We start from the raw sequence: 13,858 nt of genomic DNA, 5'->3' as shown, positions 1-13,858 counted from the left end.
AAAAAGAATATACATAAAAATATTAGCTATGGAAGAACAAAATTAAATAGCATCTTATTCCACATTAGAAAGAAAAAAAAGGGACCAAGGGTGTAAGAAACTAGATTAAAGGACTGAAAGAAAAGATCTGTTCTCTTTGAATTTCATACTTAGCAAACATACCTTTGAAAACTAAAAGTAAGATTTTCTAGTTATACAAACTTGAAATATTTTAGAGGCCAGGGAGATGGCTCAGTGGAATAAATGCTTCCCTGGCAAGCACAAGGGCCTGAGTTCAATCCCTGGTTCCACAAAACAAAACAAAAAAAAAAAAACTTGAAATATTTTAATACCTGCAGAAGTAGCATATAGCAAATAGTAAAGAGCATAATTCAAAAGGCAAGAGAAGTTACAGTATGTTCCTGGATGAACAATAAAGAGCTCTCAATATGCTAGTTATGCAGGACTATATGAAAGATATATTAGATGAACCCTTATTTAAAGGTCATTGCAGATTTTTGTGAAACAGTACCAATCTTATGTTGGGTTATACACGTATTTTTTTTCCATATATGTGTGTGTATGTGTGTATAAAAGACAGGAAAGAAGTAATATGAAGTCAACAGAAAATGGAAATATACTTTTTAAAGTTTCTAATACTAGGAGAAGATATCATACAATGTCTTTTAAATAAATTATAAGTCAAAGATATGGTATAAATCTTAGAACAAAAATTAAGATTAAGCAATATTCAGAAAATTAAATACTAATTAATTAAAAATTAACATGTGTTTATTGAAGGCACAGATAGGAGGTTGCAATTCATAATTCAAGGTTGCCCTCCATGCTCAATGATGTTCTGTTTTGCTACACCTCAACTGAGTTTACTATGTAGGATCTTAAGCAAATAAAAATGTACAATTTAAAAATTCATAACCGATAGGCTGAACCAGAACTCTGATCCCTTTCTGAATGATGCCTTAGCAAGGCTACATTGAAAAAGAGAAATGACAATCATGGAAGCGAGCATTTATTGATAGTAACCATAAGCAAACCCTGTGGAGTGAAGCAAGGCTTTGGAAGTTGGTTATCTTTTACAGAGAAAATGATGGAGCCATAGCCACAAAGATCCTTAGCCCAGGCCATGGTCTAGATGCTGTCAGACCAGTTTTAGGGGAAAAACTGTGGCACACAGGAACCCTCTCTGTACACACTGCAGTCAACACATCAACTACAGAATCCAAGGCAGCACACACTTCTGAGCTGTACAAACGCTTTCTAAAGACTTCTCAGCTAATTTCACCATGCTTCTATAAGTAAGTCTTTCTAAGCTAATGCTTATGAAAACAGATGTTCCTACCGGAAGAAAGAGTCTCTGGGCAGCGCAGGGTTTGAATAATTTCTTCCACTCTTGAGAGTTTCCAACAGGGAAGGTGATGGGGTAGATTCTGTGCTCAAACTTCTTCATATAAGAATCAGGCCACTGTCGTAACTGCAAAATACAGAAGGCAGGGAAGGGCTCTTGGACATCAAGAAATACAGAAAACACTTGGAAGGTTTCTGGACGGTCAGAGGAAAATTGTTCAGGCAACTTGCGCAGAGTCTGATTTCATCAGCACTGCAAATGTCTGCTACATGAAGGAACCATTTTCTCCTATCAGGATTGCTAGGATATATTTTGGTTTTGTTTTTTTCAGTACTGGGAATTGAACCCAGGATCTTTCATTTGCCAGGAAGGTGCTATGCTACTGAGCTCTATCCCTGGCCCCAGAATTGCTAGGATTTAAAACAGGTAGCATTCACAGTTGGCAAGGGCATGGAGAAGCTAACACAGAAAGTCATATAGCTGGTTTCTTTTAGTTTATTTTTTTCAATTTTACTTTATTTTTAAGAGTGAAAACAAAAGCAAGAACAAAGGCAGGAACAGAGCAACATAGAACAATACACATATCACCGATTTTCAAAAAAAAAAAAAAAAAGAATAGTCCGTTAACAATGGTTGTTTCATTGAAAAGAAAGGCTCAGGCTAATGTTGTGTGGACAAGATATCGTGCCTATATTTTGTACTCTGAGTAACAACTACAAAGACAACAGAATGCAATGCATCAATTATTATAACTCTTACTGTTATGAAACTTTTATTAAAAATGTTTCTCTTTAAAATAAAAAAGGGAATGAAAAAATGAAGTAGAAGGACAGAAGGAAGGAAGGAAGGAAGGAAGGAAGGAAGGAAGGAAGGAAGGAAGGAAGGAAGGAAGGAAGGAAGGAAGTCATGGAGAGTATGGATTTGAATAAATTGTCAAGAGGGTACTCTGGAAACTAGTTATAATAACAAAGCTCAAAAGACAGAAGAACAAAGACTTTTGGCATGACCTAATTTGCAGTAGCAAAACTTGGGCATAGTCATAATATCCAACTACATGGAATTGGGAAAATAAATTATGACAGAATTATACCACAGAGAAATGTACAGTTAGACTACATGGAAACATGATTGTGGTATACAGTTAGTGTTCAAGAAAAGCAAAGTGGAAAAATATTCATAATGTGGATCTCACAGGGAAAGCATGTGTACATATATTTCTATGGAAAGAAAAATGTGGACAGACAGGCATTCAACTATTAAAAAGTGGGTACCTCTAGAGGTAGTGGTGGTGATTTAATTTCCTAAGTGTATATTTTCATATTCTGTAGAACTTTTTCTGATTTTATATATATTAAGTTCATAAACACTTTTAATAGACTCTTAGAATTTTACAGCCATTTTATGCTGACAGAGAAGTTGGGCAGAAAGCACCAAGCGCCCCCATCTCCACCCTCTTTCCCTGCCCCACAACAACGTCGCTATTGCTATCTTGCATTAGTGTCATTTGCTCAATACAGCTGATGAGCCAACATTGATCACTATAGTGACAATGATGATTATCTTTTGTTTTTGTTTCTTTGAGACAGTGTCTCACTCTGCAGTCGAGGCTGGTCTTGAACTCTCTATGTAGCTCAGGCTGGCTTCAATCTCATAGTTAGCCTCGTGCTTCAGCCTCCCAAGTGCTGGGATTACAGGCAGCATGTGCCACCATGCCTACATTTGATATACTATCATCAACTAAACTCCTACATTAGGTTTACATTAGGGTTAGCTCTTTGTGTTGAATGGCTCTATGGTGTTGGACAGATAAATAATTCCATGTGTGCACCATTATGACATCTTACAGCATAGATTCATGCTAAAAGTCCTTCATCCCATCCTTTATCCCTAGCCACCTTTCCTTTTTCTACCCCCCCCCCCCGTCAGTTCTCACAATCACTGGTCTTTTTATTATCTCTTAGATTTGCATTTTCCAGGATGTCATACAGTTGCAATCATATAGTGTATAGCTTTTTCAACTAGTTTCTTCCACTTAGTATTTGTATTTAAGCTTCACTTAAGGTTCTTCATGTGGCTTGATGGCTCAGTTTCCATCATTTATCAATACTCCATGGTATGGCTTCCCAATGAGTTGTTTCTCCATCCACCTTCTGAAGGATGTCATGGTTGCTTGTAGTTAGGGGAAATTATGACTAAAGCTCCTATAAATATTTCTATGTAGGATCTTTAAGTTTTTAACTCATTTGGGTAAATGGTCAGGGTTACAACTGCTGCATCAAATGGTAAGCCTACAGGCAGCTTTCTAAGAAACTGCCAAACTCTTCTAATGTGGCTGAATCCTTATGTATCATAATTACAATAGCTTGGGTTTTTAAAAGCTTCTTCTGGTCTTTGGTTCTCTGTTTTTTCTATGATGTGCATACTTGTGGCTTTCTTCCTGTGTATCCTGATTAGGATTCAGCAGGCTTTCTGGGTTTATACACTGAAGTTGGTCACTATTCTGCATCATTCTCACCAGTCACACCTTTGTACACCTCTTGTCTTCTGACTCTTTTGCTTCTAGAACTCATTCGCAGTGCACTGCCGTTCTCGCCTTCATAGTTCAGTGTCCTAGCTGGTACTTTCCATTTCTTTATCTCCCCCAGAAGCATTCTCTATTATACCTTCCAGTTCATGAGTTTTTTCTCCAGTTCTCTCTTTTCTGCTGATTAACAGTTTCACATAAACCGATAGCAGGTCTCATAATCTGGTATCATGGCTCCTAGAGATGTCAGACCCTTTTTCTGACTTAACTATTTAGCTCTATTTTCAAGAAAGTAGTGAGGTGGGTATTGCTCACATCTTCAACCCCTGTACTTAGGAACCTGAGGCACAAAGATCACAGCGAGTTCAAGGCCAGCCTGGCTATACATTGAGTTCAAGGTCAGGTTGGACTACATACTGATGCCCTGTCTCAAAACAAAACAAAACCAAGCCCAAAAAACAAACAAAAAAGAAAGTAGTTCGAGCTCAGTCTGGGGAGGTTGAGGGTGATAAATACATATGGAGCTTTGCAGAACTCTGTACCTCACAGCGCTGTCTATGCACTGCACTCTGTGTGCCAGAGAGTAGGTCATTAAGGAGTTGCACTGGATACCCCAAGAGACCCGTTGCTTTCATGAGGTGCTCTACTAGGCTGGGGGGGTGTGGAGCAACCAAGATTCCAGAAGGTCTGATGTGACTCTCATTCAGACTCACCATCTGTGACAGTGTGTCTACTACAAGGCCCTCTGGGAACTTAGAACCGATGCCTTTCTCTGTTGAGACTGAGAGAAAGGAGGCAGGCAAGGTGGCTGGTGAGGAGGCTTTGTCTCTCAGTGGACAGTGTGGCTGATTTTTCAGCTCAATATCCTGGCTGTATCACCTTCTACATTTTTTAGACTCATCCAGGTGTCTCTGTGTGTGGTGCCTTCCCTCTAAAGTTAACCAGAACCTCCAATTCACTTGTCAGTTTGGTGGCTGAACAGTCCTGCAGGAAGTTTTGGAATTTTGTTGATTATATTTCATTACTAAAGATTGCCCTGCCTCCACTCCCTTTGCCTACTCAAAATTTCTCTCTCATTTCTTTTTTTTTTGGTGGAACCAGGGATTGAACTCAGGCCCTTGCGCTTGCCAGGCAAGCACTTATTCCACTGAGCCATCTCCCCAGCCCCTTCTCTCTCATTTCTATAAACACATTACATCTGTACTCGATCAGCTTAGTGCCTGAGCTTCAGTTCCCAGTGTGTTTCTGCTGCTTCTCTTAGTGCTTGCTCCTTTCATGTTAGTGAGTTTTGCTTCCAAAAACTACACCTGCAGTGATTTTTGCTGCCTAAGTGGTAAATGAGTCCCTGACGGAGCATCTGTTTTTGCCCCTTAAGATGGGAGGCCTAGAGGCACAGGAGATGCCTGGGCCTATTTTCACTTCCAACTCTCTGCTTGTATTTTTTAAGAAGCCTCCTCTCCCCCATCCTTGAGTTTCAAGTTCTGAATCCACCTGAGGAATGATAATGTTCACATGTTCTTGAAGAAGACTACAAAAATTTTTTTTTTACTCAAAGTCAAGACATTGCTCCTTGTTCTCAGACTCTGTGGGAAGCTTTTATTTTTTAATTTGGCACATATCTTTTCCCTAACAGTGCAGCCTTTATTGGGTCCCAGCTTTTTAGGAGGAGTGGTGGTGTCGCGGGTCAAACCCAAAGCTTCATGCGTGCTAAGCAGATGCTCGACCCGAGCTGCACCTCCGCCCTCAGGCCCACCTGTGCAAGATGTGTGCTCCACTGTGCTCTGTCTGCCACAGGAGTGGAGCCACTTCCCAGAGCCATGGAGTCGTTCCAAGAGGCCTTAGGGGCCCTCGGCACTATAGTACAGTGCTCCCCTAGTCCTCCTGTGCTTTCACCTCATTCTTTACCTAAGCAAATTGTTCTTCTTTCTTCAAGTTTTCAAATAGCTGTCAGGATCTATACTCCTTAGAGCACAGGAAGCTTAGGGTCGCCAATTCTTCTCATTGCCCTCACATGGCTTTGGCTGGCTGACAGTAACAACCTAGATACAACAAAACCATTAGAACTAAATTGTCCTGGGTATGGGGGTGCAGGCCTGTAAGCCCAGCACCAAGGCAGGAGGATTGGCATGAGTTTGAGGCCAGTCTGGGCTATATAGTCAGACTCTGCCAAAAAAAAGAAAAAAAAATTAAAAACAAACAAAAAACCCCCACCTAAATTGCACCAATTAGGACAAACCAAGTTTTAGTGAGGTAACAAATAGCCAGGTCTTAGTTATTTTTTTCTTGTTGATGAGACCAAATACTTGACACCCAAAGTTGAAAGGGGAAAGGTTTATTTGGCTCACAGTTTGTGGAGTTTCAGTCCATACTCAACTTGCTCCAAGGCAGAGTGGCACATGGCAGGGGGCAGCAGTTCATTGCAGCAGAAAACGGTGAAAACAACAATGCAGGGGGGCAGGGGCAGGCCTCTTTCTGTCCTTCCATTGCACACCCGCCCTTCAGTAGGTTAGCACGCACACCTTTAGTCCCAGCACTGGACCGCAACTCAATCACAAACCCTCAATTCAGCCACTTCTCAAAAGCTTCCCCTCAAGACTGCATGAAGCTTTGGGGGGACATCCAAGCACAAGCCATAGCACCCCTCAAAATTCAAGAGTCTATTTAAGCATTCATTTTATTTAAAAACAAGAGTTTCTTTCTTGTACCCACTACATGTTCTGATTTTTTTTTTTTTTTTTTTTTTTTAGGAACCAGGGATTGAACTCAGGCCCTTGTGCTTGCCAGGCAAACACTTATTCTACTGAGCCATCTCCCTAGTACCCATGTTCTGATTATTAAAGGGATATTCTACATGGGAGCCAAGGTGGTGCAGGGTCCATGTCAACTTGAAGGTCAGTGACACCAAGCATATGTTACTGTCACCCATGTTCCACCAGCCCAGCTACATTCAACTTCTGAGGAGTCAGGCTGACATCAAATGACCAGGTGCCTCAAAAGAGGGAAACACTAATAAGGACCATAAAATAAGACAGAATGATGAAATGAAGACACAAGCCCCACCCTTGGTCTTTGCCCAAGTCCTCCAGTCTTCCTGAAAGGGGCGGGGCCAGCCTCAGCATGCGGAAGCCCAGCACTTTCAAAAGGTGCTCCCCCTGCAGCTGCACTGCAACCAGCTGCCCAACATGCCCTGAGGAGCAACACAGAGAAGTCCATTCCCCTTTCTTATCATTGCTCTCTCTGGAATATTTTCCTGGGATCCTCAAGAAAGGAAAACTAATGATAGTTCTATTCTCTAAAAGCACCTAGTACTTCACTCTTTGAAAGCAACCCTTTAGAGCTACTTAATTTTCTTTTATGCTTTTCTTTGAAGGAAATTGTATTTCTTTGCCTTGCTTTTGTTATGGGGTGTTATGTGTTACTCCCAGGACTTTAAGTGGTAGATAATAAAACATGTTTAGGCCCTTGATGCCAAGAAAGGAGGTGTCAGCAGACGAGGGGACATCTCAGGCCATCAGAGGGCTGAGGAACCAGACCGGGGAGCTATGCCCTGAGCCAGCTGTAGCCAGGCCCAGCTGACACCTGTGTCTTGTTTCATCACTTCATCAGCACCCCTAGAAGCCAGTATGGTGAGGAGATGCCAGCAGCTCTCGCTGCGAGGACCAGAGCTTGCTCTACTGACATCAGGCACAGGAAGATCCTGCAGACATCTATCTCCCAAACAGTCACCATCTTGGCCTCAGCCACATGCACGTGGAAGTGCACACACTCACTAGACAGTCCTGCCCGCTGGCCCTGTCACCAGCACTGGTTGATAATCTTCCTTCCTCCGTCCCCTGCTGCATCTTTTGCTGAAGAATGGATCCCCTGAACCTAGATCCTATGCTTGACCCCAAGTTGCTACGGGGCCAACAAATCAGCCAGTGAAATTTTCCTCTACTGGGCAATGACATAACTGAAGCTTTAACGTTTTAAGTATCTATCATATAGATAGTAGATACTGACAGACACAATGCATTCATGCAATTTAAGTAATACTACTTACGACAAGAATTGCTGGTCAGGTTGTAGGAGGAAAGGAATTCTTTACATTGCTGATGGAAAATTAAACTAGTATAACCACTCTGCAGAGTGGTATGGAGATTCCTCAAAAAACTAAAATTAGAAATTCCCCTGAACTCAGCTTTCTGGGTATCTTCCCCGAAGAATTAAAAACACACTGCAGCAAGGCCCGCACACCTCTGTCTACAGTAGCACAGCTCATAACAGTCAGAACTAGAAGCAGCCTGTATGTCCATAAGCAGAAGGATGGATGGAGAAGATGTGGTGTATATATGCAGAGGAATACTATGCAGCATTGAAGGATGAGTTTAAATTATTTGTAGGACAATGGATGCACATCAGAACCATGGTTCTAAAGGAAATAAATCAAAAACAATTAAATATCCCATGGCTTCTCATATGAGAAATGTAAAGCATAAATAATTTGAAGAATAAAAGAAAAGTAAGAGAATGGGATGGAGGCCTTTTGGAAGTGATAAGAGGATCTAAGGATGGAGGCAGAGGGAAAGGCGAGGAGAACAAAAGATTAAATGTGTGATGCATATGCACCATCTCGCCATGATGAATATATTCATTGTGCATAACAAATGTGTACTAACAAAAAGCTAAAGAATGCAGCCTTACTGCAGCTGTCAGAAGAATTATGATGGCCTTTGGCATGACGATGGCCACTGAGACACAGATACGTGACCCTGAGCCTCTCAGGAGGCTATCACAAGAGGCTGCGCCTATGCCGGCAATGCTTTGGTACTGCATGAGTCCTGGAAGGGGTGACATCCTCTGTCTGCACACAGCCTCAGCCTGGCTGCCCCCAAACCAACTGCTGCTGTCTATATGCTCAGGCCTAACAAAGTGTCCACCACACAGCAGATGTTCCACTGACCACAGGTAGAATAAAAGGAGAAATATATCATCTGATTCAGCCTCATGATTACCCTTTTTAGCAAGCAGAATTGCTTGCACAGTGAAACATGAAAAAACCAAGACTGAGAGAATTCCATCATGTATATGGCAACTAATTCTGTCACGTTTTACATCTAAACTAGCACGATAATCTCTGCATGGAAAAGAATAAGGGTGATACCACACACTGTGTCTAGCTTTTAACACCTGTATTAATTCGCCTTCTCTTACTATAACTAAATATCTGAGATAACAAACTTGAAAAGAGAAAAGGTTCATTTTCCTTATAGTTTCCAAAGTTTCAGTCCATGGTTGGTTGGCCATGCTGGCTTTGTGCCTGTGGCAAGAAGTACATGGTGACCGAAGCACATGGCAGGAGAAGTCCACTGACTTCATGGCAGAGAAGCAGGGAGACTCAGGGGCTCAGGTCTTACTACTCCCTCCAGAGGCAGGTCCACAATGAATGGAAGACCTCCTGCTAAGCCCACCTCCTCATCGCACCACCCCCTCGCAGCAGCACCAAGGTGGGGACCCAACTTTGATCACAGAGGCTTTGGGGGACTTTCCAGATTCAAGCCATGATAACACCCTGTTATAATTTCCTTCACTGGTTCAACTTCACAGGTCTAGCAGAAGCTTGGAGAAATAAGCCAACAGTAGGGATAAACTCACTAGGGTAATTCAAAACGTAGCATGCCTTCACAAGTATCTACAGTAATTTCCTACATAATTTAGCTCCTAAATTATAAAGTTTCAAGGTTGTTCATAAAACAAATTTTTTTTAATGTTCACAGATTCTACGGTCCAGGAATACATACCAAGTAAGGTAGGAACAGCTTGATTCTGCTTCATGCTGTCTGGAGCCTCAGCTGGAAGAAAACCTCAAAGCCCCAGGGCTGGAAGTCTTCTGAAGGCTTGGTCACTCGCGTGGCTTCCAGAGGTGCAGGCTGGATGCACAAGAGGTGCTCCTCTCTACATGGGCTCTCTCCATGGAACTTAGTTTGGACCTCATCAAACACACTGGCTAGGTTCTGGGACCTCCCACGAAGAGCCAGGTAGAGCTGTATGCTGTTCAGGCCTAGCCCCTGGTGCCATGCAGCATTCCCTTGGGCCTACTCTGTTTTGTACACACATCTCCACGTATATGTATGTCCATTTGTATGTGCATGGGGATATATAAAGTACGAGCTATTGATTTATAACAAATTACCCCAAAACTTAGTGTCTTAAAACCAGAAACATTTATTATCTGCAATAGTTCCTTACTAGGAACTATCCACCAGGAATCTGTGAGTTTGGTGATTGGGACCCAGGTCCTCTTATGAAGTGGGGTGCTAAGGCCATCTAAAGACTTGATGTTGGGGCAATGGGAGGATCTGCCTCCCCACTCACACACACACACTAGAGAGGCCTTGGGGCCTCATGATGTGAAACTCTCCAAAGGCCAACCTGATCCAGCTGCTGGTTTTGCCTGGAGAAAGTGACCCAGTGACAATCTAGTTCAGAATTAGTAAAATGAGATCATATACATCATTGCTTCTGACCTATGGTACTGGCCACACAGAGGAACCCTGGGACTATAGAGGGCGGAGATTACACAAAGGAATGGATGACAGATGGGGCTTCTTTGGAAAGTGCAATCAGAACCACAGCTACAGTCACACATCCTTTTTCCTCCTCTTCTGAAAGTCCAGATCCGCTAGACTCCATGCCCATCTCCATGCCCAGCCTCTATCCTGCAACAGGAGCCCCAGAAGCCCTCAGTGCAGGATGCAGCTCGTGCTCATCCAGTCAGTTTTCCTCTGTGCCAGCACACGAGCAGATCTCCGATCCCTGCTGGAGGATGGGCCTGCCACTGCTTTTGGTCAATTACAAGTGTGTAGAAGAGATCCATGTCACTGAGACTCTTTTTCTCCAATCTTTTCTGCAGGGGCATCCAGGGTCCCTGGGGAATGCTACAGCAGGCGCAGCTGTATGTATGATCATCCTGACTCAAACAGGAATACAATGGTTCCCTTCTGCAAAGGGGTATTTTGAAAAGTAAATTATAAATGATAAGCCCTTGGCACACACTGTATAATTCTCACTTTGCAGCTATATAGTACCATTATTATTACTGTGTCACAGGCACCTTGGAGTGCTTCAACCTTCAGTCTGGAGCTATATACACAAGCCTATATACATGTAGACGAAAGTGTGTGTGTGACTGGACAAATGTCTATGTATGGAAACATTCAGACACACGCATACACACCAGTAGATGCAAAAATATATGCAAGAAACTCTCAAAATCATTAACTCTGACCATTTGTTGTAGGAGTTGAAGGGTAGGGAGAAAGTCTATCCTTTATCATCTATATTACTGAATTTATTTCAGTGGATGCATGTTATTTTATATACATCTATACATATACACATATATATGTATGTGTATATATATTTTTTCTCTGTTTTCCAAAAGAAAATAATGTTGATGACCCTAATAAGTCTTGAGGTCTGTATCAAGTGCTTTGGGGCATTATTTCATTGAATCCTTACAATATCTCTCTGAGGTGGGCATAATCTACCTCTATGCATGAAAAAAATAAAGCTCAGAGTCAAGTGTCCAAGGTCACCCAGTTGAGCATGCAGGTGTGCAGCTCCTACCACGCAGGCCACACCTCCCCTCAGCGCATACTGCACCACGATTGCTGCAAACTCACCTGCTTATCAAACTCCGGCTTCAGAGCATCCTCAGTGAAGATGTGAAATTGCATCTTCCTGTGGCTGAAGAGCACGGCCGACTTGAGCATGACCAGCGTCTCCTCCAGCCGACTGCCACAGGCCACCACGGCGAGGTGGATCCAGAGCTCAGGAGGCAGCACAGCGTGGAAATGCCTGGGTTGTCCAGCCCTCCTAGAAAGGAAAAAAGCAAATTAAACCTAGAACTGAAATTTAAAAAAAAATTAAAAAGCTAGTGAATGGTTGGAACATTTCAAAACATGAACAGGCACAATCTGTTATATTTTATAAAGTGATAAGCATTTTGACAATTCTTCCTGCTTACAGGAAACAACCATTTATTCCCTTATTTATCCTGGCGATAGCAGGGTGAGTCACTGTTTGGATAGCTATAGGTGTCTGGGACTTTCCTCTGCCAGCTTTTAGCTGTCTAGTGCCTGCTGGCTGCCTGCTAGTCCATGTTTGGAAAAATATTGCTAAACTTCGACAGCTGACACAGGGCTGTGGGGCTCCTACTTGCAGAGGCCATGAAAATTAGATTTGAGTGCAACTTGAACAAGAGGAGGGTGGTTGTAGCTTTCCCATGTGAAATGAGCAACATGATATGCCGTCGTCATCTGGATGTTTTTAGGTTGCAGTGGAATGCATGACGACCAGACTGAAGGACTATCACGCAAGTGCAGGAGGTGAGCAAACATCAACTGCGCCTCCCACCCCCTTCCATCTGGAGAGAGTCGTGAAGAAACAGGTGTTAATCCTAACTGTCTTGCCAAAGACTGGTGGGGCAGTAGGTATGAAGTCCAGCTTCCAGGATGAAATGCCTATTAATGAGGAGCGGGCAGGAGAGGGGACAGGTTTACCTGCAAGCAATCAAGGTTTCAAATACTCAGTCAACAGCTGGGAAGGGAATAGGGCCCAAGAGCCTACAATCATCATCCAACTATTTCCTAGCAATAAAAGATTAGTTCCAGACAAGGAGATGCAGCCAAGCCTCAAACACACCACTGAGAAACATCTGCAGGCAAGCTGGAAGAAACTGGCCTGGAAAAGGTGTCCTGAGACAAATGAAACTAATTTATTTGCACAAAAGATCTGGAGACCAGGGGAACTTGGATGTCAAGTGCTACCTGCTTTCCAAAACCTTCAGGTTCAATCCACACACTGCTCCATTATTCTCTGCTCTGGTGGACAACGGCAGTCTTGCTCCAGATTTCTTTCACCAGGAGGAAAGTTGAAGATGTGGGTGGAGTGCTTTGGAAAGCTTTCCAATTTGATTATTTCAGATCATTCTTGGCAGAAGCACAGCCTCATGGCTCAGCCAAGGCCAGAGGCAGCGAGTTATTTGGATTCTACTTTGGGGATCAAGGAAAAGATGGTATCCTGGGGAACTGTCCACTTCTCCTCATCCCCTGCCATTGGCTACTGTCTTCTCTCACTTCATGTACTGACAGCCCTGGTGGTCCACTGGCCTCTGATCTTATCTAAAATTCCCACTGTATGTGTTCTTTTTTGTGACAAGACTGGAGTTCTAAAATGCAGATTATACTATTCCTTTGGTTAAAATATATATTGTCTTGGCACTGCCTTCAAAATCAAGTCCAAACTGCTAATTATGGGTCCTCCTTTTATTTTTTGCAAGTGCCCCCAGCACTCTACTTCCTGGACACATGGCCATTCACAATTATAGTCACTGTCACCCTTCATTCCCATACTGTTCATTTCTAATTTAGGCTGTTGGCCCTAAGACTTGACATGTTCATATTCATTCATTCATTTTTACTTGGCTCTGTTTCTCTCAGAAATGCTCTTCTTCCCATCTGCCTTGCCAACTGTAGTTAAATTATTAATGAAATTTTTACTAAAAGACAATTAGATGCCAGGCACTATTCTGGAAAAGATAATAGTGGACAAAACAAAGATACCTGCCCCTGCAGAAGTCACAATTGGCAGAGGATACAGGAAAGATAGAAATAAAGTAACAGCCACCAGGGCTGGCTCCTAAGTAATTCCGACAGAAGATGCAGATGCGTTAGGTGCTATGAAGGAAATGTGTAGCTGGGTCCCAGGAAGTGGCAGGTGGGCTAGTACAGTAGGGTATCACGCAGCAAGTCTGGAAAGGCTCCCCCAAGAAGGAGAGATTGGTTGGTGGCTTGAAGGAGTGAGGGAATGAGGGAGGAGCCCTGGTAGAGGACACAGGCAGAACACAGGCATCACATCAAGGGTGATCCCGGAGGCGATGGGGCCTCCACCTGAAGGACTCACCTGCCCATTCTTTCCCTCGGTTCCAAGCACGAGCTTTCATATAT

The 13,858-nt window shown here is 42.9% G+C and overlaps 1 protein-coding gene across 1 annotated transcript in view; it reads right to left on the bottom strand.

Annotated features, from left to right (window-relative positions):
* Positions 1–13,858, bottom strand: part of Gxylt2 (glucoside xylosyltransferase 2) — a gene marked incomplete at its 5' end in the record, with an annotated part of 123,273 nt that overhangs the window by 84,151 nt on the left and 25,264 nt on the right. Inside the window, 2 exons of the mRNA XM_012514363.2 lie at positions 1,340–1,471; positions 11,534–11,726. Coding sequence (XP_012369817.1) covers positions 1,340–1,471; positions 11,534–11,726 — 325 coding nt within the window. The remainder of the gene's footprint in view (positions 1–1,339; positions 1,472–11,533; positions 11,727–13,858) is intronic.

The sequence above is a fragment of the Octodon degus genome, unplaced genomic scaffold, assembly GCF_000260255.1.
Source record: "Octodon degus isolate 3935 unplaced genomic scaffold, OctDeg1.0 scaffold00030, whole genome shotgun sequence".
Classification (NCBI taxonomy): domain Eukaryota; kingdom Metazoa; phylum Chordata; class Mammalia; order Rodentia; family Octodontidae; genus Octodon; species Octodon degus.
The sequence above is the reverse complement of the archived record's forward strand: the minus strand, read 5'-3'. Positions and strand labels throughout refer to the sequence as shown.